This window comes from Temnothorax americanus, unplaced genomic scaffold (genome assembly GCF_048541705.1).
Source record: "Temnothorax americanus isolate GAGA-0224 unplaced genomic scaffold, ASM4854170v1 Scaffold6, whole genome shotgun sequence".
NCBI classification, from domain to species: domain Eukaryota; kingdom Metazoa; phylum Arthropoda; class Insecta; order Hymenoptera; family Formicidae; genus Temnothorax; species Temnothorax americanus.
In genome coordinates, this window is record NW_027509751.1 from 6270706 (window position 1) to 6298397 (window position 27692).

At 36.7% G+C, this 27692-nt stretch overlaps 2 protein-coding genes across 4 annotated transcripts in view; both read left to right on the plus strand.

Moving 5' to 3' along the window:
* Positions 1-244: 244 nt before the first annotated feature.
* LOC143904987 (uncharacterized) lies at positions 245-15302 on the plus strand. Its single transcript, XM_077420046.1, has 2 exons — positions 245-870; positions 8623-15302. Exons 1-2 carry the CDS (start codon positions 763-765, stop codon positions 8908-8910), a joined length of 396 nt encoding a protein of 131 aa, XP_077276172.1. The 5' UTR covers positions 245-762; the 3' UTR covers positions 8911-15302.
* Positions 9563-27692, plus strand: part of LOC143904984 (CIMIP2 protein GA14893-like) — a 28803-nt gene continuing 10673 nt past the window's right edge. The window contains exon 1 of one of the 3 annotated variants that reach the window (XM_077420042.1): positions 9563-9703. Coding sequence is in view for 1 of the 3 variants with exons in the window: in XM_077420040.1 (XP_077276166.1) it covers positions 27227-27300 (74 nt within the window). In the remaining 2 variants the exon portion in view is untranslated. Of the gene's footprint in view, positions 9704-22392; positions 22431-26399; positions 27301-27692 lie in introns of those variants that run through there. The other 2 variants (XM_077420041.1, XM_077420040.1) reach the window with 2 other exon arrangements.

Consider the following 27692-nt stretch of genomic DNA (forward strand, 5'->3'; position numbering starts at 1 on the left):
CAACAAATAAAAATATTAGTTAGAATTAGTTCCGGTTAATTTGTTCCGCTAACTTATAAGACGTCGCGCCGCCAAAAATTAAATCCGGAACGTCACCACGCCGCTGTGTGTATCAACATTGAAAAATCAATGGTAACTCGTGACGTAGGTGTCCCGCCTCAACAGCAGCCAATGGATGCGCTCGTCCGTTCCCACCACAGTCTCCGTCACGACTCGCGAGACCCTCGCTCGTCCACGCGCCGGACCGGCGTGCTTATTCCGTAGCGAACTGCCGCATTGTACGGACGTGAAGTTCAGAAAGAAACGAATTGCCGGAATAGGCGAATACGCCGTATATAGCTAAACGAAACGAACAGAGAAAAGAAAGACGCACGCACACATCGCAAACGCACTTGTGCAAGCGCGACGTGTATTAACTTTTCCAGTTCGATCTGCAGGACGTAACGGTCGTCGTCACGAACGTCAAAACGTCGTCAGCATCGTCAACGTGAATCGACATCGCTCGCGATTAATTACGGAGCGGAATTGTGCGATCGCGAATCGGCGTCGAGAATCCGAACAAAAATCTGCCGACACGTCAGTGTGAAGATCGGCCTTCTCTCTCATTCTCGCGTAGCAAGGTGTCAAAACTTTCTAGAAAAGGAGAAGTCAGGAGAAGCTACGAGAAGCTACGAGAGCGACAGAGAAAGAAGAAGGTAAAGAGAGGGACGAGCCGACCGAGCAGACGTGTGAAACGGAGACGGGACAATAAAAGCCGACGAGATGGCGTTTATGATGCCCGTGGTGAAAAACGAATGGGACATTTACAAGACTAATCGGAGTCGGCGGTCGTCCGAGTGCTCGAATCCGCAGGCCTGTCGCAGCCGGAAGGTGAGTGAATTGACGTTTATACTTTACACGGTGCGGCGTTTTTTCAAATACGCTTCGAGAGTGACCGAACGCTCTCTCGACTGACGTGAGTGAGGCAGGTGGAAAATTGCGGGACCGTTAAGACGCGCATATGTCATCATCATTTTATGTTTAAATTTCCGTGCCTCTATTTACGATACAAAGTAGGTAGAAATGTAAAACGGATAACTTATTCATTATACAAGCGCCACTTTCAATTTTTTTTCTACTTGAAAATTCATCGATTTAACCTATTTATACTATTTGTTGAAATATAATGAAAATTAAATATATTTATTTTAAAAACTGACGTGTGTCGGTATAATGAATAAGTACACAAAATTGACATTAAATAGTAGAACTCTCTCTTGAGAAATATAAAATTGCTAAAAGTCTAACAAATGTTGTCGTTTCGCAAAGCGCTATAGTTGAAAAACGCTGTACCAAATATAAAAAAGTAATCTAATGTAGGCAATTATGTGCATTATTGGCAATATATTTAAAACACGAAGATGATTCTTCGAGAAAATTAATATAAAAATTATAATATCACGCTATCACGGATAAGAAAATTAACATGTACGGTATTAGACAATGAACGCGAAAGAAAATCGCATACGACTTTGTGCACGACTTTCTTTCGTTTCGTATTGAAAAGAATAAGAGTTTAATCTTTTCATTCGTATCGTATACGAACTGTTGCATAACTTAGCGATACAAGCCGCCGAAAAAAGATCGGATGTTGATAAACATTAATTATGGTGCGTGATTGTTTCAACGCGTCACAAAATTTCGAAGCTCCAAGGCGATTTCAATTTGCAAGATATTATACTGAATTTAGATAACAAACGGTTGTTGAAACAATCCAGTTCATGTCGACAGAGCGCCAGTGACGTAACTGCGCGTCTTCATTGTTAAGTATGTATATATTACTTTAATCGCTTATCGACGGTAATGTACGAGAGAGAGAGAGAGAGAGAGAGAGAGAGAGAGAGAAATAAGTTTACAAGATAATCTAATCTCTCTTGAAAACTTACATGCGTAGTGGGGATACCGTTTTACAAAATTGCAAGAGACGGTGACTTTTAACAATGCTGGCGCCAGCGACCGATTTTGATGCGTCATCCGCATATTGTATCGTTGCGCGTATGACCAGCGCAACAGCATTGAAAACGTGCACCAAAAATAATGTCCTTTTAGCCTGAGGAAAATCGTAATGCGCATTTTTTTTTGTCGGGCGTAGTTTTTACACGATTTTGGGATTGCGGACCGACGCGAAAGAATTGCACAAAGTCTCCGTCAGTCTTCGCAAAATTGTGGCATGACGAAAGGATAACGGAGGTGATTTTATTGTAAATCTACATTTTTGCCAAATAGTTAAATCCAAATTCCGATAAAGACGCGTACTATAAAATCTCATTCTCACAGACACTTTGTATATAAAGTCCTTTAAGATTTGACCTCTTTTAAGCTAGCAGGACCAAATGAGCAGAATCAAACCGGACCTATCGGAATATTTAGTACTTTTTTTGTACTAATTTGTACCACTAGTAACAATTTTGTACCTCGTGCCGTTTCGGAGAAAATCGTGTCGCTGCTACATTAGAATTAAAGCTAAAAAGACCACAAGAAAAAAAAATAAAAAAAAGGATTTTAAATACAGAAATTTGAAGGACTGAATTTGTACTAATTTGTACGATACAAATAAACTTAATATATTCATCCCTTCTGCTTCAAACAGCCCCTAATAGAACTCAGTCCTCTTAGTCTCAAGAGTAAAGTACTCTTTCTCATCAGCAGAATCAATCGCTAGTTGTAGACTCGATTTAGGATAGGACAGATCTAACTTCCTTTTTACGCGATTGACCGTACTCGCAGCTCGCAACGTCGATCGTTCTCTTCGCGTCCGGCATTCGTCGATAAAATAGCTCGGAAAAAGTCGGGCCTTTTTTTCTCGTGAAATCGTTGCCGTAAAAGATCAACTCGCCGCACTCGGAACCGGTTTCCCCTTGGCGTCGCTAAACGTCCGGCGAAATTGTATTTGCCAGACACCGAACAAGCACAGTCAATAATAAGTGACGATCGGAACCACGTGTCCCGGCGGATATGTGCGCCGGCTATAGTTTATTTTTATCACGACGTAGGCAGTTATGCGCATAATGTCGAACTGCATGCGGTACGCGGTTTACTGCGCTCGTAAATGTTATCGCAAATGTCGCCGATGGCATTGCGACTTTTGTATTTATCCGTCATTTACGTATGAAACGAATTTACAGTGTACAGTAACAACGGCAATTACAAATATTAATTAACCCTCCAGTAAACGCGTAAGAATTTCAAACGTAAAAGAGCGCGTGGTGTAAATTACACATTCCACGTTATATTTATACTATAAATATTAAATCAATTAATATTCGTTGTTTTCTGTTTGATATTATTCATTGTTGCACATATCTTAAAGCATATTAACATAATAAAATTTCAATTTTAATGTTTTTTTTTATAATCAATTCTGTTTTAAAATAAGTCTAGAACACTCATAGTTTTACAAGTTGTTGTAGGGTGTAAGATTGTAAGATACCCTACGCACCCACGGAGGGTTAACGAGTTATACGCGCGGAATTATCATAATCATTAATGCGCCAATAGATACCTATATGAGAAGTTCGGGCATAATAATAATATTTTTATTTACCATAGTATTTCCTTATGCAAATGTCACTTATTACTCCGTCTTATTCTAATATCTTATATATGTAATATAACTTTGACGGACATACTTATCCTAAGTAAAAATTTTTTTAAATTCAAAGTCTGAGTAATTCAATATCAGAGAATGAATAAACAAAACAATGACAGAATATTAATTATTACAATTTAATTATAAATTATTTTTAAATAATTTTTATAAACAAATTTTATTTATGATATAAATTAAATTCAAGATTAAAGTAATGTCGAGGTAAATTGAGACGTTGTTTATATCATATAGTAATTATCAGATTTATACAAGGGTGAAATAAATTGTTTGTTCAATCATTTCTAATGGACACAGTTTAGAACACCATGTACTTTATATATGTGACGCGACGTTGCGCAAGCTTTGGTCAGTTGGTTTTGCAATGTATCATGCGGTGAACTTTCATACGGAGAAATTCTCAGTTATCAAAAGCCCCTCATTTGTCGATCCATTCATTCATAATCACGTAATACGTAACAAAATATAATAGTGTGTATATTTATATATCGCGTATTTAATCTTGCTGACAATTAAAATTAATAATCTTTCAAAAGATTGATTATCAATATTGATATTATAAAACTCGGATAAAATTTGGATTTTCCAAAATTGTTATTTATGATGTCATATATAATTATATGAATCATTCGCTATATTAGTTTAAACCAATTAACGTATTTTGACACATTGAGAATCCATATTTAAATATTCTTCAGTCGCATAATTTGTAAGAAATCATTGTGACAAGAGTTTCATTGTTAGTTTTCTATTCTTATGCTCATATTTTAAATCCTTTGATAAATTCTCTACACTGCTTCGTAAAGTAATAACGATAATTTGCTGATAATAATAGAATTTTGTTGTTACCTAATGTGTTGCATAATACGCTAGACGTAAAGTTTCCTCATGAAATTTTTTTCTCATTTGCGATAATATTTTAAATTATGATTAGATATAATATATATTAAGAAAAAAAACACTTAATTTTGTAAAAAAAAATTTAAATTTGTACTTTTATCATGTAGTTAATGCGATAGTAATTACAAAATTGGAAAACTTCTTAAAAGACTCGGCGCAAGAATGAAATAATTCCATAACTCTTCAACCGTGAAGAGAATGCTTTATTACGGGAATATTGCGGTTTTAACAAGAATCGCGACAAGAGTCATGCGCGAGTGAAAAGAATATTTGCATCAAGGCACAAGGCGACGAGGTGACATAACTGTTTTCATTTTATGTAAAGTTAACAATCTTCGGTTGCGCCCTGAGTATTTTCGCGATGCCGTTTCATGAACTTGGCCTGCTACACTTAAAGCGAAGATAAAGTACGAAAGCCGGTGGTTTGTAGATGAAAACAACGCACAAAGGATGATCGGCAAAAAGTGAAGACGCGAATATCCTTTTCGCCCTATCTATTTGTTAAATAAAAGAATCAAGTAAGACGTTTATTTTGAAAGAACCGGCAAATTTGGCAGCAGCTGATAAAACAGCAGCTCTCTCGTATCGATATCTAATCTCTCTCATCACCTTTCTAATCTAATAAGTCATGTAATACGACAGAGTCCGTTTTCAAAATAAACGCTTCGAGCAGGCTGGAAAAACGAAAGACACGCCGCGCAAAGCTGAGATAACCGATTATCATGAGAATCAAGACGGAAGGACACAATTAACCCTTAAAGCGCACACCTCCGAAAAATTACGTAAAGCGCACTGGGGGTATGAGATACCCTAGTGTCTTTAAGTATGTACTGTAACGACGCTATTGACTATTTTAATGCATAAAAATTTCTGAATGAAGTTAAAGTCATGTATTTTAAAGATAAACAAAAGTTACAGCGATTTCTTAAAATTAACATTGTTTAAAAAATTATTGAAAAAGACATTTTAATGGGACTTATCAGAGCACACAGTTCGGAGTGGGGTATCCTACACCCCATGTGCGCTTTAAGGGTTAAATCACCTCATCTCAATTGCTTCAAGCTTAAATCTATTTTAATGATCTAATTTAATGACGCAGTCCAAATCTATATTATAATCAATATTTTAATATATTATTCTGAACTTTCCTTTAAAAAATTAATCTCATCTTTCAAATAGAAATATATTTTTGCTGTTAATTCTCATTTTTTTCGGAATATCTATATATTCGCCTGCAGAAAAGACGCTAAAATAGTAAACAGTTTATACTTTTGCATCGTAACGCGGAATTTGCATGATAAATACATAATTACATCGAAATTGCACAACATCACATAATTTACAAGCAGGATATTTTGAGACAATCAAAACGATGGTAAAACTTAAAATCGCAATAGCTCTTATAGCTCCAAGGAAATCAATCCTCTATTTATAAATAGAATAGTCAGTAATATAATGCGTTCATGCATTTTCCCTAATTATATTATCTTTATCATATTGCGCACACGACACACGCACACGACACACGTAGCTATCGAGGGAATCCTACGGACACGATACCAGCAAGGTTCTCGAACGCGGACAGGCCGAGTCATCTTGAATTATTCAGCGCCGAAATGCGATAAAGATCGGAAAAAGTATCGTGTATCGCGCATATGACGCACGCGTAATACATTCATCGCGCTTACAGCCGCGGCGCGGCGTACGTGCCCTTCTCCACGTACGATCCCCGCTGAACTTGCGACCACGTGCTCGTATTGTCATCACGGTAGGCAGCGGTAAGTGGCCGATTAGGTCAGATTTGTTTCGTGTGTAAGCTTCCCTCCTTTTACACGTACACAGTAACAGCAAATGAGATCGAATGACGATAGCTAGTTCACGCAGTGATTCTCATATTCTCTGAAATAGATTTTATTTAATATCACCAAGAAATTTTATTTTTAAATAAAAAACAAGAACATTTGTTCTTATATTCTAATAAAAATTTAATGAAGCGTTTTTTTAAATTTTATTAATTTTAAAAAACTTTATATTTTCTAAACATGCTAAAATTTCTTAATATTTTGACATATTATAGTTATCTTCTATAATTTCTAGTAGACATGTGAGAGATGCGTAAAGATTATTTACTAAAATAAATTATGTAAAATTCTCGACGAAAATATAATCCTTCTTATTCAAATATAATCTTTATTGTCACTGCGACTAACTCGTTCTGTCTACGGCTCCAACCTCACCGAATCTACTCTCGCTGTTGTATTACGTGCGGTTACGCAATCCACATATCACAGGCGAAATGCGACGCAATGTGTACTGATACACGCGCGCAAACGAAGTTTGTTGCCTATAAATGTTTCTCATTTAATCTTACCGCGATCCCTGACTCATATTTATAAAGAACCTCTTATCGAAGCGTTAAAGTGAGATAAAAATAGAAGTGTTGAAAATAAGAACAACGATCGATTCGCCGTGTTATCGGTGTATAGGACAAGTTCAGAACAGGTGTTCGGAACCTATTTGCCACAGTTCGTTTGTTCAACGATTCATTAATATTCCGAGTTTCACATCGACCGCAATGAATAAATCTATTCTCTTTTAATAATTAACATCTGTGCATAGCTTAAAGTTTGTCAATAATAGATAACGTACAGGGTTTTTTTTTTAATTAAAGCATTTACAAATGTGTTGTAACAAATTGCAAATAATTAAATTTCTAAATAATTACCTGAGAAAAAAAACAAATAATAATTTGACATTATATATTAATTTAATTCTTCAAACAAATCGAAATAATTAATTCCGTAATTAAATGTATTTTGATTGTTAATGCCAGCAGACATATATTTCATTTATTGCCAGCTTTCGGAATTAATTCGACTATGATTTACAGAGATTTTTGGAATATTGTTATCGAAATTTACATGTAAATCTAAATGCATAAATTTATGATCCGCGTAAACAAAAAAAGCTCGACGAAAGTGTGTGCGTGGTTATAATTAGGCGTTGATATAGCCATATCGCGATAATCCATGCACGTTGCACATGGATTAAAAAATGCGCAGTGTACAAACTAACAGCTTTGCGTTATATAATTGGTAATGATTTCTCGTGAGATTGCGTTAATGGCCAGAATGCGTCCTGGCAGTAATAATCGTATCTGTCTCGTACTGCGTACTTGCAACTTTCAATGTCACGTGCTCGGAGTTGGCTCTAAATATCGACATGGAAGGACAAAGAGTTGATTAAAAATATCCCGTTCACGCGTTTTTATAACGGTAGAACGCATTATCCGTGACGGAAATTAACTCTTCATTATGTATCATATACAAAACAAAGTTATACATTATAGATATATTTAATCTTTATTATACGATATATAGAGACTAATTGCGAGATATATTAGTCTGTTTATATCCAGAGAAAAATAAACATTCTACAGCCAATGAAAGCACTTACTTATTTCATTTTATTTCTTTTCATATGAACGTACGGCATCAACATCAACGTACGGCCGAATCCGCGATAATTCATACACCTGTTAACTTTATCCTTCGTGCGTATAAATAAGCGCGAAAAATATTGTTCTGAATAAACTCGGCGCTCGCTCTGTAGAAATTTACTCAGGTAACTGACTGAAAAAGTCGTTTCTCTTTCCTTATTACCATCAATTTGAAAAAAAGAGGTATAATAGTTCATATCTCTTCAAGATAGACCGGTTTTAAAATACGTTCAAATGCTCTATCTGAAATCAGACGTGGCCGATATTTTATTCAATTAAAAAGAGCTCTGTTGGCGTAATTTACTAAGGCAATATTTAGAATTCTAGTTCGATGAAGTACATGTGACGCATTTGTTTCTTTTAATAACAGTTATTAGTGTTTCAGCTATTATATCAAGAAATAAATACATATGTATAAAAGTTATTTATAAAAAGGATCTTTATAAGTTTAATGCTAATAATGCACATGATAAGACAGCGATAACTAAAAACGAGCTGATTACTGTCGTATGGGAAAATTTTAGCCAGGAAATTTTCCTCGTGCTATAATCCGGAACATACATTTTTCTGATCGCAGGTGTCTGAATGTTCCAAGTCGGAGGGTCCGTCATTGTCGACCTCCCCCGGTTCCGATTTTCTCACCTCGCCGGCGCATCGGTCCACGACCTCGCGGCACTTCTCGAGAACGTCCTCGAGGGCGTCCCAGAGCTCTCTTCAGAGCCCGAGCAAGAGCACGGGCACGTCTCCGCCGAAGACCGGCAGCTCAAACTCCCTCAACAAGTTCCATAATCGACTGGTCGACAAGCTAAAGCGCTCGTTGAAGAAGGCGGAAGATTGCGCGGAAGATCAACGGAACCTATCGTGAAACAGTCAAGGGGTTTTGGGCCGGCCGCCCGCGTCCGGCTCGAAACCTATCGAGATCCGACGCACTTCGGCACCCGTTAACGCATCCGAGTCGAGCCGCAACGTGACGGCACGCTCGTGTCCGGATCGGCCTTCAGCTTGGTAAAGAAGAAAGAAAGGAGGAAGAGATAATAATGACGGAGGAAACGGGGAATGTGTGCGAATACAAGGGGGAAGAATCGAGAAAAAGGAAGATGCACGAATGTATGAAGGAAGAAGGAAGAGAGAAAGTTCGCACACGTTCAGCTCGAAAGCGAGCACGCTCAAGTTTGTTAGCCCAGTACGGACAAGAAAGCGAAGAAGATGGTTGAACGGTCCTCGAGCCGCGTTGTTCGGCTCGCTGGATGTCGATAGTCGATCGTGTCAAGAATCTTCGCGGGTCGAGAGACTCGATCGAGCGATCGCACGATAGTGGCATTCGAGAGGACGAAGAGAGAGCTGCTTGGGACGTTCCTTTTGGGCCGCAACATCTGTAAGATGGCATCCAGTTTCGTGACAACGTCGGCGTATAAAAGCCAAACAATATCGATGAGCCAATATCGACCAAGAATCTGATCTTACGTTCTCTTGGATTTTGAGAATCTGTTTAAGATGGCGAGAGAAAAGAGTGGAGGCAGGAGGAAAGAAGCGAGGAGGACGGAAGGGTCGCAACCGATCGGTCGATCAAAGTGAGAGCGAGGATTTCGGGAAATCATCGAGATTCGAGAGTCGAAGGATAATCGTGAAGGAGGAAGGAGTCGGCGGAAGGAAGCGAGGTACATAATAATAAAACAGGATTACGTATCGAGATCGCACGAATCGCGAATGTCTCGCACGTTGAATGTCGCGGACTCGCGGTTAGTCGCGGTTACGGAATAGTCATTTGAGTTGCCAGACCTAAATGTTAAGTTCCTTAATCGCGCGCGTGATTTCTCGTGCGCGTCGCGCTCTATACGTTGTTCTTTTCCTAACGTAGGACGTTCGGGAACGAAGATCGAAGAGAGAGAAAGACATTCAGCGGGCGCGAAGGTGTTTCCGGTTTCCGTGGGAAGGACATCATGAAGATGCCCGAAAGACATTCAAATCTGGTATAACAATCTGATATAATAATCTGGTATATATAAAATCTGACATAAATTGGTACAAAAATTATTCTAACGTTTTAAAATGTTCCTCTATATACCCCCTAATCTTTTCGGCATCTTTCGAGCATCTTTTAGGCATCCTTTTGATGCTGATGCGTTTATTATTTCTTCACTTAAATTACCTTCGCGTGGAACACGTTAACCGTGGAAACAGAACCGCATATCTCCAATCGTAACATCCAATTAACTTTCTCGCAACCTAGACTGAAAAGCGTTCTCTAATCAGTATACGTCACGCAAAAAACCGTTAAAGAGGCTCGTACTTTTAGCGCGCTGAGCGCGACTCTGTTCGGTTCCGGTTGCGTTATTTATTTGCTTAATTAATACACGAAGTACCTATATATTCGGCATGAAATGAGGGCAGAGTCGGCGCAAGATGCGCGGTGCGAATACGGGCCAACGTACAAAAGAGAGAGTCGTTAGCGTAAGAAGCGCCGCGAAAATGTCGTTTTTATCGTAGTGTCAAACAGCAGCGAGGCTCATTCGTTGTTGTTCGAATTAGGTTCGAGTTTGCGTGCCGGAAGCAGCAACGGCAGTTTCTCGCCTTTGCGGGATCGGATTCCTGTCGTGCGGAGGAAGAATACTGCTCGTGTAATTCAGGAGCGCGTATGAATGTGCGCACATGAGCGCGCACTTCGGGTCGGATCATCGAGCGTGCGAAGCCTAAGAGAACCGATATTATTTTCACGTGTGTCTTTCTTGTTCAACGTCGCAAAATTATATTAATTGTATCATACTTAACTACGAGGAGCATATTTCGCGTAGAACTGATGCGTCGAGTAATGTGCACGAACGTCTGAAAAATAGCCTCGGGTGATGCAAGTATCATTGCACGGAAACAACTTTGATCGTATTCTGCTAATATAAATAAACTCGAGATACTTGATTGACATTTTCAAATGTCTTCGAAGACATTTCGAGCATCAATCTCTCGCGACTGTTTCTCTAAAGAAAATTAGAAACGTATCGAACAATTATTGACGCATATCAAGTTATCGAACGATATGTTGCTGTTTCTTTCACGTTACATGGCGCATGATATGATAGCGCTAAAGTGCACGGCGCGGCCTATGGGGAAGCATGACAGATGCATCCGGTATCATTAACGACGCATTCCTCGGTGCACGTGTGTCGTATTGTAAAAGGCGCGATTCGCGGACGCTATATCGTTCCGTAGATTTCCGCTCTTCTCAAATCGCGCGCGGGCCGGGTGAAAATATTTTTTTAAACGAATCGTCACTCCTCGCACGTCATCGAAGATGTACACAACGTTTTCCCCCCGAGGAATTCCTCGCGCGCCCGAGTTACTCGTATTCTGTTGTTTCGCGTCGTCTCCACAGACCGCTTGTTAATTTTGTCACATGTAATATATAAATATATATATATCTATATAGTGTATTGTTTCGCGTTACAAGTGAGTCGGTCGGTGAGAAGGAGGTGCGGGAGAGGGACGTGTGCCCCTTGCAGATCACACGTGCAACGAACTTCGAGTGTTACGAGAAAAAAGCGCTATACTTCTGTTATGAGAGATTTCTCTTGAAAAAAATATATCTTCTTCGCCAAGAATGTGTCATTCCAAAGATATTTTGTTACACGACTTTAATAAATGAGAAAAGTTTCTTTCTTGTGAATTAATCAATTAAATGACATCAGGTATCGAGTAAAACATCAAAAGCAGAAACTATATTTTAAAATTTGAAAATTTAACAGTAATATAAATTTCAATTTATATATAATAATACAATTCAACTTTTTCAATGATTAAATGAGCAAGTTAAATTCATTTTCTTGTTAGGACATTGGTTAACACTCGATGTTCTTTGCACTTTACAAAAGTTCCGGTTTTTCCTCGTGATGGGCATAATTTACATGCTTTCTTTCTATCGGTTGCGTATCGGCGATTACGAACTGGGAGCAATTAAGCGATGCCGCGTAACTCTGTGATACCGTAAGCTAAGGTAGAATTTACTCTGCAACGATTAACTGGTTAGAGGAGAGATAAGAGATTAGGACGAGATGAACGCTTCGATTCTTCAACGATCGCAGACCAGCGTTCTTTGAAAACCGAAATGACGAGTTCTTCTATTTGGTTGGGCTGAACAACACGAGGGTGCTCCAATAAGGAGGAGATAAATTTTTTTCTCAGGAAAGAGAAAGAGCGTTGCTTTTGAATTTTTTCGAGAAAAAAAAACGAAGAAATTCTGACGCACGAGCATTTGAAGTCGTTTACGTCCGTTTTAACGTGTATATAATATTAAGAGTCTGAACTCCGAAAGCGTTTATCGGTTATATTTGTTAAAAAAAAAAAAGTAACAAGTTATTTATTTTCTGTCAGAATTTCAAACAGATTTTAAAAGTACGATCCACACGGCATAGAACCCGACTTAATTCGATTTAATATAAAAAGTGAAATAATACAAGAAAGAACAGATTAGCATGAATCGATTCGCGCTTTCGGACTCACGTCGGATTTAAGATAAGAGAAAGCTTAGTCGGTAGACGTCACGCGGAAAATTTTGAAAATTTGCGTAGCTCAACATACATTTCTCTCTTCGGGTGCAGATAGCAGGGAGATGAAGATGAAGAAAAGAGGGAGAGGGAGAGAAAGAGAAAGGAAGAGGAAGAAAAAAAAGAGAGGATTGTTTACGTCGGTCGATATGTGCTAAAGCAGATTGAAGATTCATTTTGCGTATAGAGACATGTACCGAATAATTTCCAAAAGTTGCCGCTTTATGTAAGACTGCTTTAGTGAAACAAAAAAGAACACAGAGACAAAAAATAATAATATAAATATCAATAAGTATAGGATAATGTGCCGTGGTGCTGGGCGGAGCATTGGGACACGCGACGTTCGACGGGATCGTATTTAAATCCACATTTTGCACTTCTATATAAATTGCAGATATATTATATATAATAGATTTATATATAATAATATTATGCCATCTGAAAAAGCTTCCGTAATGTTACATTAAGTTTACTTTAATGCGATTAAATTGGAAGCTACGATTTTTAAGTTTGAAGCTTTTTGGCACTTGGATCTACTATAACAAACTTGTCGACAGTTGATTAAAACTTGACGATATTTCTTGCTTATATATTTTTATTTTTTATTTGCATTCGTTGTCTTAACATTTATCTCTTTCGTCACTCGGTACTGCCATTGGTGCAAGCTGGATATCGCGATCCAATTTCGTGCGCGCGCATTCCCAAGGTTTCGCCGATTGATTCGTACTGATTAAAAAAAGGTGTTATTAGAATTTAGAAATTGATGAGATATAAAATATATACGATCTATTCATTACGGCGGCCTCGGACCGCGGAGTAAACGTGGATTGGGACTTTTCTACGCTCCTTATTAATGAAATATGCATTGAATTTCCTATTAAGCGTGTACAATCTTCACTTTGATTCAAGCTGTTTAATCATGAAAGAGATCTCGAAAGAGATGTATTTTCGTTTAACGCCACGATCTCTCGATCCACTTTCATTCTACGGTCGCAACGCGATTGCAAAGCTATACACGTGCAGAGATATATGTATACATTATATATAATATATAGAGAATAAATAATATATATGCATGCATACGCGCGTAATATATGTATACGTATATATATTATTTATTACGCGATGACTTGACTATTTTTTGTATTACTACTACTGTTTTATGGTTATTTGTTATACTTCACACTCGGGACATTTTGAGCGGATTTTTAGCGCGTGTTTGAGGAAAAGATCTTTGCAAGTTTATACAGAGCGAGAAACGTTTCCCCGTGTCTTTTCCTTTCTCTTTGCAGCATCAATCATTTCGGCAAAGATTAACACGATATTAAGTTATGCTCGCCGCATACTATATATATATGGAAATTATATTCTTGTCGATACGCGATGTGAATTCGGAAGAGGATTATTAACGTCCGGATTATTGATGAACAGTAATATTTAAATTGTATTTGGTTTTGATTTCATTAAACGAAAATTAAATTATACACCGAAAAAAAAAGATTCGTTTCTCGCAAAAGTAATAATACTTGCGATTACTTCGACGAAGCCCAACGTCGTCGTCGATCACTTAAGTACTTTCTCCTCAGTCATGACGATTGAATATCACTGCCAAAAGCCCACAATTATTAATAAAGCAACAAAAAAGTAGCGTAGAGCGGGACCCGATCGGGGATCCCCCATTCATTTGGCGCGCTCGAATCAAGCCGTCTCATCTGTTCTCCCCCTTCACTCATACACTATCTCTCTACAGTTTACAATGACATGTTTATTTTTTGACGAATCGCATATGTGTTGAAGGAGCCCGTTCGCTTTTCTTTTTTCCGTTGGACTTTAGCGCTGACGACGATACCGAGATTCGTGCCAATGATCGATTATATAATATGAATTATTGGAATCTATCTGGTTTTCTCTCTGAGTTATTCTTTGGCAGCGACATAATTACAAAAGCAATATAAAAAAAGAAAACTTCCGAACGTTTCTGATATTTTTCCTCAGGCAAATAAAAATGTTGAAGAAAATCCCTCTCAGTAAGTCTTGATACAAGTTAGAACGTAGGATTATAATAATAGACGCTGCAGTGACTCTTGCACCTGTGTAAGTACGTTCGTATATAAATCGAAAATTAATAATAACCCTGTTCTTTACTGCTTATTGATTCAAACCTCATTATCGGCTTGACTATTAACGCTGTTTCAATAAGGCTCTTTTTTGTACACCTCTGTTCTTTGTGCCGATGACTGTCCACGATTTGTTTATCCTACGCAAGATGTAAATTTTTAGTTTGACAATTCGCTAAATTTGATTGAGAGGTAACGTTGACGCGAAATCGAAATTCAGACGAAGAATCACTTTCGCGAAGATGGAGATAGGTTATTGTATCGTCGTCGAGATCGCTAATGATCCGCGAATTTTGTAGTCGAAGAGAGATGCGAGCGAAAGCGAGAATATGCGTGCACATTCCATGCGTAATGATTATGCATATATGTATAAAGTAATCATCTGTTAGAGTTTGATAAGGAGTTTACACACAACACAATACATACACAACATACACACACGCACACATACCCACGCGAAAAATGCGCGCGCGCGCCATATATTGCACTGGAAAATTATAAATAAATAATATATCTAAAGTTTTTGAAGCTTACAATAAACCTCGGTTTATCATTATTATGTATCGTGATTTTTATGTCATGTTCAATAAATAAGTTTTGAACTACTTAATTTCCCAATTTTTTATTCCTGGAACTACTTGAGCCTATATATTCTTATCCTTACTCATAATTATGTATAAGATACTGATGAAGTATGCAAGTACGCATATGGTATTATTTTGAAAATAAAGACGCAAATATATACATATATAAAGGAATGTTTTGAAATATAATATGAACGAAAATTCAACAATATTAATGCAGCAAACAATTGAATTTTTGTGTTGCATTACGCAGCGATCTGAGACGTGTGAAATAAAGGATTTTAAACAGTATTGTTTATTGTATTTATACGGCTTTACGCAACATCATTAAAAAAAAAAGAAACAGGAAATATTTAACCACCTGGTTAATAATTTCTAGAACCTCCATTCAAAGATAATTTTTCTCATCGAAAATGTTATACCTACTATATATATATATTGCACGTTTACACGTACAATTTTATGTAATGTTATATATTTTTCTATAAGTTTCAAATTAGAATATATTTAAACTCACGTAAAGTGAACCAAGAGATGATTATGTTATTTATTTTTATTACTAAAGCTATTAAGTGAATTATCACCAAAAACTTATTTTCAATCGTTAATTATTATTTAACGTAAAATTTCGATTATAGCACAACAAGATGTATTGATATCTGTGATATATTGACGCAATTCTGTTGTGAGATATACTTTTATAAGATATTAACATTTCTTCTCACATTTTTGTAAGATTAAAATTAGGGTCATTTTATTCTACAAAATTAGATTGAAATTGGAGTTAGGTATACTCTTTATTCGACAAAAATGATAAAATTTAAAGATAAACACAATGTTTTAAATAATATTGACTTGTTTTTTTTTGTTACATTTTCCAAAAATATTAGTTTCACATAAGAGATTCTTTTAAATAATAAATGGAAGCGAAAAAATATAGATACTACCGTGTCTCGTACTTTCTCTTATTTCTCTAGCGTATAAACTTTCTTTTCACGGAGTTGCATTTGATGATGCAATGATCTTTCCGGCATTTCGTAAATATTATAAAGCAAGTTCAAAGCACTTATATTATTCTTGGATCATAAACTACAGTCCAGACGAAAAATAATAACCACTTGTACCGCAAATAATGTAGAACATGTGTGTGAACATTATTTAAAAGATATATTTCACGGTAATGAAAGCGAATGCCGGAATAGTGGCAATAAATTTGTCAGTAACTATACCGCTTGCGTAAAATATCGCGTGTCGCAATACTGAAATTTGAGTTTAGCTATATACGTGGCGTGAATTTATTATTGAGAATCACGCAAGCAAAACTATTAATAAGATAGCGTAATGTGCACGAGTGACACATATCTCGATCATGAAATAAATGGCAGGCAAATACATGATACGCTATTTTCACAAATTAATTTGACTGATACAATCTAGAAAGACATATAGCACATGTTATTTTAATACAAATCTCATAAATAAGAAAAATGTGTTATTTTCGTTAAAGGAAGTTGCGCCAGGCTGTAGAAAGGATAAAAAGAAACCAATTTTATACCGATTATTTCCTTTTATGTTGCAAGATACCTAAGATGAGTTTTCACGTTTGTTTCTTATTGTCACTTCCGAATAGTAAAAAAAATTTGCTTTAATGATATGATGACTCACGCCACTCGAATGCATCAGGAATGAATCAGGAATGAATCAGTCATCGATGTTACTACTGATAACAAGAATTCTTATTTCCCTCACTATTGCCTTATTATCGCATTCCGGCATTACATATCTAATGCAAGTCATGTTTTATCATCTTCATAGTCTCTTTATAGTCTCATTAAAAGGGTGAATTCATGAAGTGAGCAATCGAGTAATTAGCTCGAACGTTGCATATTGTATGTACTCTGGTAAATATGATTAAAAAGATGTTCGGTGATTTTACGCTCTGTATAAATCGTCCTAGCTTTTAATCGGTTATTGTTCTTAGTGATTAAAATCTTTTGTCTCTATTCCGAGATAATAGAAAGACATGCATTACTCAAGATTACACAAAAAAAAGAATGCATAACACATCCGACGTCACACGTGCGACGCAATGAATGCGCACACGTCAGTCATTGCAGAACGCCAGGTAAATTCTCTATCTTTTCGTATTGCGAAACGTATACCACGATAATCTCTTATCGTCATGACCGACGCATTCCTTGCGACACAATTTGCGGACGCGGGACGTTCCAATAATCGCGATCAGCGTCGTAACGTCGCATTATTGACGATAAAGCACGTGGCGCAACACAACCGAAATGTCGGAGATAATCAATCGAAATTAACAATAATGAAAGCTCGATTATCGATGATGATGCAATTCGGATCTCGACTTTTCGCGCGCCTAAGTGCCGAGAATCGTTAGCAGGCGTTAATTTGTGACGCGTTGCAAGATATCGCGTGACTATTGTGATATCGATACGCGCGTAAATACGTTGCGCTTTGTCTGCACACAAGTTGCGGAACAATATCTTACAGTTTACACCGACATGTATTTAATAATCTGAATAAAGCAGCGTTGCGACAACATTTCGAAATAGTGAGATATTTTAAGCATGAACGCAGCACCAAAAGCAGTTTATTATTTTTTTTAGCAGTTTATTATTTTATTTAGCAGTTAATTTCGGCAGCGGCAAAATATTCGGTGTCAAAAATTGAAAAATTTGCGACAAATGCTGAGTTACCCCATCAACTTTTCTTTAAAGAAAAGACAACAGAAAGTTTATCTGAGAATTTTATAAGTAGAATCTTGTGCGTGTACGCTAATTTTATTTTTAATTTTATTTGACAAAATCTTTGTATCAATTTTAAGAACTGATTCAATTTTAAAAACTGACTCATTGTTCATAGCACACAGTCGAAAGAATTGATTTCCTTATTTATTACATAAAAATAACTTTTGTATATAGGAACTTTACGCATACAAAAATTTATTTCTTCAAAAAAAGTTATTCATCGATTCTCATTTTCTTATACTGTACATATATCATAACAGAAATAGAAATTTTCAATTATATTACCATTGTAATAATTCTTAAATATGAATACTTTTTGTACATTTTTCCCTTGAGTTTGCCTTTTGTAGAGTTAATAAGAAAAGGAACGTGATTATATATATACCGCATCGTATAACATACATAGAATTGCTTACGCCAATGACTCCACGAATGGAGATTTCCATCGCAAGAGGACTGGCGCCTACTGTGTTATTGTCTGAGTTATTCGCGGGAAATCTGCGTCTGCAATAATACACTGAGAAAAAAATATTCTGGATATTTAGTAAATATTATATAGTTCGCACACATACAACTGTAACTCTATTTATTAAAATAAAGAAAATTTTCCTTTTTATTATAGTATTTTTTCTCAATCGATACATAGGTATTAATAAAAAGAAAAATTTTCTTCATTTTAGTAAATTTTGTTGACAATTTAAATTTGTATTATGTTCCCGTACAATTGCGTTATTTGAATAATGACTTTAAGCCGAAAAAATTACGAATATAAATCAAACTTTAAAGGATTGATGTGTGATATTTTTAATAAAAAATAGATATATCAAAAATTAATTGCAAAAATACACATTATTAAGACTTTTATTTTGATTCTAAAAAATGCGTTCAATAATTCAGATTTTAATTTCTATTATGCATACTCGAACATATACCAGCACATCGGTATATTCAAATTAAGTGAAAGTTAAATTTTGCAGCTACGCGCAAAACATGATTCCCAACAACATATATGTAAAACGTATGACGCCCGTGGCAGCCAACGTGTGACAGGACCTCGTTGCCAAATTGATGATTTAACGTGCGCGCTAACTAGAAGCGCATTTCATCTAAAGTGGCGTAATGAACTTTAACTTTAAAGTTTCTAAAAGCGTTGCGCGTGTCACCAGCCTATAATAGCGTCATATGCTAACAATCCAAAGTAGACAGATAAAATCGTAAAAGAATTCCAGGTACTAAACGTCATAAGGTTAATTCTCAGCGTAGATCGTGCAAACATATTTTGATGTTGCAGGATTCTTATAAAAATGTTTTATGCTGCTTTTATCCGAGAGATGGATATTCAAGATCTTATTTGGCGCGATTTTTTATATATATAATATAAAATATATTCTCTTTTTTTCTACATCATAACATTATTAAAATAAAAGAGCTGACATAAGAAAATAATTTTATTTACTTTGTCATATAATTTTATTTACTTCGTCATATAAAAAAGGCTATACTTTTTGAATTATACTGTTACAGCAGTTTTAAGTCATGAGATCAAGAGGTCACGACAACTGTGCTGAGGATATTAGACTTGCGGTATATACGATATCGTGACTTGGGACGATACTTGGCATTTAAATCGCGAAATTGCAAATCACAACAGTAAACTAGATGACGCACAACGCTTTTAGTAACGTCTAAGTGCACGACAAATTTATGCCACTTTAAATAAAATTCATTTCTTCTAGTTAACACGAGCAACAGATGAGCTCAATTTTAGCTTCGCCGCGCGCCGGCTATGTTACATTTATGTTATTTTGCATCGAACGTGATTAGTGACGAAGAGGCGTCTCGTAGGCGCCAATATCGAGTAGATTAGCGTGAACTATTTTTACATCCATTCGCGAACTCCCGCAAAAACACGTTCTGTGTTTACATCGAATCTTCGCATCTTGGCACATGATGCGCCTCGGCCGGTTCTAATCTGATGTACGTGTATTGTTAGATCGATCTTACACACCCGCATACACACGCGGCGTACTATTAAACCCAGAAATAATACATGTTAATATATATATATATATATATATATATATATACATATATAACAATTTTGAAAATTCAATTTTATCAAAGCGATTTTATTCTTGACAGAAGCATTTTTGAGACAATTAAAAAGTGAAAAGCGTTTGATTTATTTTCCAATATTGGAAAGAAATCATTTGAAAGTTAGCGCATGATAGCATAATATTTAAAAAAAATAATAAAATTTATGGTATTACGAAACACACCACCTCATTTTGCTTTTAATATATACCTTACTAATATCCAGCATCGATAAATGTATTTAACGATACGTGTTAATAGGGAGAAAATTTAACAGCACAGCGCAGTGAAACTAATATATATATATATATATATATATATATATATATATATATAATATAAAAAGGTAATTCTCTATGAAAAGTTTATATATTTCAAGTAAAATTTACAGAAAATATTTCACACACGCACACGACACACGTGAATTCCGACAGACTCTATAAGAAACTTTGCAAATTTAAAGTCGAGTCAGCCCCCACAACGCGTCGTACAGATTATCTCTCGCGCAAATTAATCAAATTAATGCGGATAAACGGCAGTTACTATGAATAACTCGCGACGAATCGGAAATAATATTACGACGTACGAGCGTATTGATCGGCGTTCTTATTCCGCGTCAACCCCAGCAGGTCCACCGACCTGAACTCATTTCATTTTTAAATTCTGCGCGAGATATGTAGGGTTATTTGGGGTAATGTGCAACACTTTTTTTCGTTGCTCGAAAAACATATCCAAAAATCAAATTCTTGAATATATCACGGCTGTATAATGTATATAGAAGAAGGAAAATACTAAAATTCTGCACGATCAAATTTTCAAAACTTTAAATTTTTTCCTAAAAATTTTTCAAGTTTTCAAAAACGTCTGTTTTAGCATTTTCAAATTTTCTTGGGGTAAGGTGCAACACAGGTAAAATTAAAATAAAAAATGCATGAATATCGACATCAATCGACTTAAATGTTAAATTTGGGCTTCTTAAATACAAATTATCGAAATCTGGTAAACAAAAAATTTCACTGTGTTGTAATCGGCCTGAAAAAAAAATATTTTATTTAATTTCTTATTTATCGCTTAAAAATTAATATAATGAAAGGAAAAACGCAAAAACTTTATTTTTTATCATCTGAATCGCAGTTGCCACAAGTAAAATAGTTGCGACCTTGCATCTCGACACGGTGTTGCATCACATCGCCCCAAACACGCTATTTTGCGCGGACTGGCGTGACACCAACACAATGTAAGGAAATCACAAAATCGCTTTGGATTTGTCAAAAGCACTTGAAAAACTAAACAATATAAAAATATTTACCTATAAGATGACTGAAACCAATTCACGAAATCACTATGGATGTGAAGAGCAAAAAAAACTTTCAGCTCAAGAAATTTAACTCGCTTTTCGTACAGCAAACCATGGTGCAAACCTATCTCGCGAGTTATTTATCTAAAACAAGGTACTGTCGACGCAAACACATGGCAGTATGCGGTTCTGTCAAATGTCGACATGCAGACCAGGAATCGGAAACGTTGATGCACATCACCCTATGTTGCACATCACCCCAAACAACCCTATTTTGCAACCGGTGCATCCGATAAATTTTTAACATACGGGCTACGCGAGTAAGCTGAGAGATTGCAAACGCGGACAAGTAATATATAAGCCACGTGGCAGAATGAAAATTTTAATTTAAAAAAGAAAGTTTAAATCAACATCATCTAAATTGCGAAGATCAATACAAGTGTAAAAGATAATTTTATATCAAGACTTTCCACCCAAATTAATTTTCAGGGTACTATCGAATTATTGTATGATAATTGTAGAATATCTTGTGCATAATTTCTGTATAATTACTTAATTACTGTATGTACTGTTTTACATATAAAACAAAATTGAGTAATCAAGCACGTATTACGCGTTTAAAATTAAAAAAAAAACTACCTACCCTACTTTAAAATTTGTTCTGATTAGAGTTCCAGCATCTTTTCGAAAAGTATAGAAGTATTTTTATGTTTATAAAAAGGGTTCCAGCGATTAACACTATTGAAAAAAGCAATTAAAAAATGGGGTGCTAACTTCACACTCAACTTTAAGACCGAATAGCTCATCTGAAACATTTAGCCAAGTACTAGAGTTCCTAATGGCAAAACTTTACAATTGTTTTAAAAAAATTGTCAAAAGTTACGCAAACGACGTTCACGCGAACTTGTTTTTTTTTTTTTACGTCACCGAATCATCGCGAAGCAGCTGTCCAAGCTGAATTTCGACGTTTCCAGGGCGCGTTCGGTGAGTCGACATTTATTTCGTATAATTAATACGCCTATTAATTTTGCGTACGCAGTTTGTAAAATGTGTATAGTAAATTCCGCTATAATAGCGTATTTTATAGTCGATAATCTTTGTCAAAAATTAAAATAGTTTTACCTTCACTGGAATTTTATTGGACCGAAATTATATAAAATTTTATTTTCGTGCGGCATCTAAAAATTTTAATATTTAATATCTAAAGATTCGAGCTTAAAGTAAGAGAGCATCTGTTTGTTTTTTTTCACCGCAATATAATTCGGAGAGTATTCGTGCTTTCGTGCACAAGAAATTATTTCTCTTTTCCGTTATAAAGCCCGGTGTGAACGCCTTTTATCAGGAGTCTGCAACAAGAGTTCGTAAACACTGATTACATAATAACAGATATGTTTGCCGAGAAAGCTTTGAGGAATTAACTGATAATCGATGATTTACCGACCTCGCCCAAGAAAGCTCTCTCTCCCCCTCTCGTTCCCTCTTAGCTGACTCGATTATCTTTCATGCGCGGGCCGAGGGTAGTCATCACGTATCCTTCACAAAATTTTCCACGACTTTTCGTCAGACGTGAAGTTACAGAACATATCATAAATATATCCTGTTATTTTTCCCGGTAAAAAATTAGAGATAACAATGTCGATACGTATAAGTTTTCTTCAAAGGTACAGTGCGTCAGACAAAATACCTCCTCGAATGTATGTATCCGGCGTATCGGTCGAGGTATTTGTGCCCAGTACGGGATACGCGGCAGAAAGGAGGGATTATTCGCCGAGAGGAACGAGCGGGACGAGGAGAACGCCACGCAAGTGCAAGTGAAGCCCAAGTGTAGGTGTTAGTCCGTGATATGATACGTGTGTGTGGGAGCTGAATGGGCGCGCTCGGCGAGAATGAGATTTGATAAACGGACGTGGGCGTTCGTGCACCTTGATGAACTTTCCTCTAGCGGATGCAGGCCTCGGACGAGGGGCACGCTCCGCTCGAGATTACTGAACAACCAGCGCGACCGATTAAACCACAAATTTTTCCTTCCGTTACTTATCTCGGAAAAGCAATACTGAATTACTTATCGATTTTTCTCTTTCTATACATTGATTAGATTTGGGCGAAAAACTTTCCGCTCTTCTATTAAATTGTATTTTGAGATAAAGATATAATAACGCTTTGATCAGATTGACTCTTTAAAAAGGAGATGAAAGACAGCTGTTTTCCAAAGATGATAAATGTATCGTCTGATAAATGACTAATGATGATTTATGTTGATTATATAACAAAAATTAACTTCAAAACTACGTAATTTTGTTTTCAACTCGACAAGATCTGCGTCAATTTTAAGAAGTAATTCAATCTTGAAAATTGAATTATCGTTCGTTGTTCAAAGTGAACAACACAGTTAAAAAAAGTAATTTTCTCGTTTATATTATTCATATAAATACAGTGCTATATGCTTCGCCACAAACAATTCTAATAATTTTTTAGCAAGAAATTTTTTAATTTCTTGTGAGCACCTAAATAATTAATAGACAAATCATATGTTTACTTAAAAGTCCAACTGCGAGTACAAAATAATTTTCAACGATCAATATGAGAGCTATTGATTGAGCGACAGTAGAAATTAACGAGCAATAAATAAATATTATTTTCGAATTCTGATTAGAAATAAAATTGAATTTGTAACTCAGAGAACCGGAACCGAACCGATAAGTTGGCAGCGCCTAACGAGCAGGTGAACATTCCGAGAAAAGTGAGTTAATTTCTGGGAAACGCGAGACGGTGTTGCAGACGAAGTAGGAAGCAATTTGTGTGGGATGTTACAGAACTCCGCTCCTCTCTATCGAGGGGAAGCGGAAAAGAGAGTGGACCGATGATGGTCACAATGGCGCGCGATTTGGACAATCGCCCGGCGTGTCGCGACGCGGACACCTCGGACAACGCACGTGCCGTGCAGATCTGAATAAAACCGTCGGATCAGCCTCGTTATTTTTGGCGTAACGGCGTCGCGGTGAACGGCGCCTGTGACGCGCTCCCGTGTCTCGGGGGTCTCGGGTATCGGCGACGACCTCGCGTCGACATTTTTACCGACGTTTGTCGCGACGATCCTCCACCTTATAGCTCTCAATTTAACTGAATACAAACTATCGAGACAAATAAAATGTCATGGAAAGGGGGATGAAAAGTTAGCCGGGCGTTCTAAAAGGAATCGCTGCTATCGATCCTTATTGATTTGTTTTCGACCCTCCGCAAGGTGGAAAAATGAGAATCTGCTCAGGATTGACTTTAAAAAACGGGAGAAGCGAGACAGGAGAGGTTTATTGTTTACCGTGAACTCTGATGCTTTTGAAATATTTACAACTTTGTGACGTGTAAGTGTTAAAAATGACGTATTCCTACGTTATATGAACATGCTGCGTCATATCGTAGAAGCGAAACAAAAACCACGCAAAAAATCCCTGCTGGATTGCCTCGCGATTCTATTTGCTGTGCAATATGCAACATTTATAAAAAATTAAATATTTATTTCAATTTCACACAACAAAATGTTCATTGATAAAAAATAGGAATAGACATAATATCATCGGATGAATGGAATTTCAAGTTAAGTCATGATTACCGACACATGATAATCTAAGCGTCAAATTGCCCAGTCAGTTATCAATTGATAGCGATTTTATCAACGATAAATAACGAAATTTGTGTTACTGATCATCGATAAGATCAAGTGTGATGAATTTAACTTGATCTAATAAAAAAAAATCGACATTGTTAATTTACAATAGATGTTTAGAAATTAATCGGAAAATAACATTTTATCTTTAACGGTCTGATTATGTGATTTAAGTTACATTGCCTGAAATTAAAGCACAGTAATTGCGAAAGTAAACATTTCTGCGTATCTCCATAAACAATTACTTTTTACAATTGACTATTAATGCAAAATTAAAATATAATCAATTTCAACGTATTTTCTTTCGTTTAAAACTAATATACGATGTGAAATATTTTAAATTTTACACATTAAAAGCTTTACAATGCGTTAATTTATCTTTCTTTATTTCAAAATTACAATATCTAAAAGTTTAATATATCTGTAGCACTTAAGACGAAAAATGTAGGAAGAAAATGATAATAACTGGCAATAATAAAAAGAAAGTTATGGGCTCTTTGAAACACATATATTCTTAATAAGTGAGAAATTTGCCTGCATCATAAATAATTTGTTTATATCAATCGTTCTCCGAAGTTTTATTATTAAACAATGCTCGTCGTGCATCGGATTGCCTGACGATACTTAATGTTCGCCGAGACGGCTTTCGTGAGGAGTGAGTGATGCATTCAACCCCCTATATCGATTTTTCGCCATAGTTACTCTGGAGACCGTCCCGCTTGCTGCTTAAGTGTCTCCTAGTTACCGATGAAACGTAGAAGAAACGAGGGAGCGTCTGTCTGCTTTTTAGTAAACTGAAGAATATTTTTTTTCACAACTTTGGACTGCGTTAAAAGAATAAATAGTAAATACGAGAAAAACATGAAGAGATTTGTGCGAAAAAACTAAATGGCAAGCTCCGCTGCCCTCATTCCGCTAATAAGTCTAATAGATTCGATAATCTCTATATCGTAACATAAATTATCGTGCTGCATCTAGTATTCAAAATATATATATAATTCATGATATAAAAAAATTTTTAATATTGATTTATAATCTCCGAGAGAGTTTTCAATTTCCTTATCGAGTGTATAGAAGAACACGGTTACTGTAAATCGCTACATCGAGTGTATCAGACAGAATAAAAAAAATGAATACAGGGTCGCTATTAATACAGTATATCATAACCCCCACTAAGGAAGCAACGAGAAGTCGATGACTGCTAACGTCCCAGTGCGATTGTATGTAATTAATTTACTTACTACATCTATGTTTAAAAAAATTTTGAAAAAATGTATCGCTGCAAGACCATTGGTGTCAAATACATGAAAAAAGAGAGCATGGCCACAATGCGACATTATCCAAAATTACGCCGACTCGAGGTAGCGGAAGAGTTAATGACCGATAGCGCGTCCGAGGGTGAATCTGACAATCACGTGTGCCGAAGCCAAGGCGTTCCGCACGATTAAGCAGTACGGATGCGCCGACACGACCTCGATGGTGCGTCGAACCCCCCCCGTTGAAGGGCGGCGCGCGGAAATGGAGGGGCGCCTTTAGTAGGACGCGGCTCGCGCACTATGTATCTTCGGGCCGGCTATATACAATCCTGTTTCACTAACGCGCCGGCCGCGCACGACGATTCACGCGATCGTCGTTGGAATCGACGCCGGATCATCGATCGATCCCTTCCCGGGCCGCCCGTGGATCCAGCGGCGACTCAATCGCTTCCAGTCGGCGATCATCCTCGGCGCGGTCGCACCGTCGCGCAACGCTCGACGGAACGTCCGGATGATTTTCCAAATGCAATCTTAACGATCGCTCGGAGACGGTAAGATTTGCGATCGATACTAATTGACGACGGGTGCGTCCTCGATGGTGATCGATCGTCGCAAACTGCAAACGATCGAGCGAATGAAGAACGGATGAGGATTTTCGCCGAAAATATATGATAAGATAAGAATAAATAAGATAAGTAGAATTGTGGAACACATAAATGGATACTATGTGATAGAAACGCATATTTGAACAACTTGAGAATAAAAGAAGGAGAGAAAGACATGAAGAGAGAGAGAGAAAGAAGAATCGGATCGAAAATCTCGCTGAGCGTCGTCACACGTGATAAAGATCGATAGCATGAAAAATGGTGTTCGATGCGATGTGCGAAGAGCAGAGGAAACAATTCTTCAGGCAGAGCTATGGGGCTCATTTACCCGGGTAAGTGCATATGTGGTCAATTGACTGTTTTCAACATGCGATTAATTTGCGGATTGGAAGCGCTTCTCTTCTATTCATCGATTCCCTGCAACTCGTTCACGTTTGTTACAAACTGTTAAAACCTTACTTGCATTTAGTATCGCTATAAAGCTGTAAGCCCATATTCTCAACTATCTTTTATCGATAAAAGTGCGTTCATCAGTATACGGTTCTTAGGGCCAATTTCACCAACGTCGGTTAACTCACTCTTCATCTCTTTCTAACTACCCCCTTAGAAAGAGACGAAGAGTGAGTGTAACCTTCGATTAAACTCACTCTTCGTCTCTTTCTAAGGGGGTAGTTAGAAAGAGATGAAGAGTGAGTTTAACCGAAGGTCACAGTTGGCCGACGTT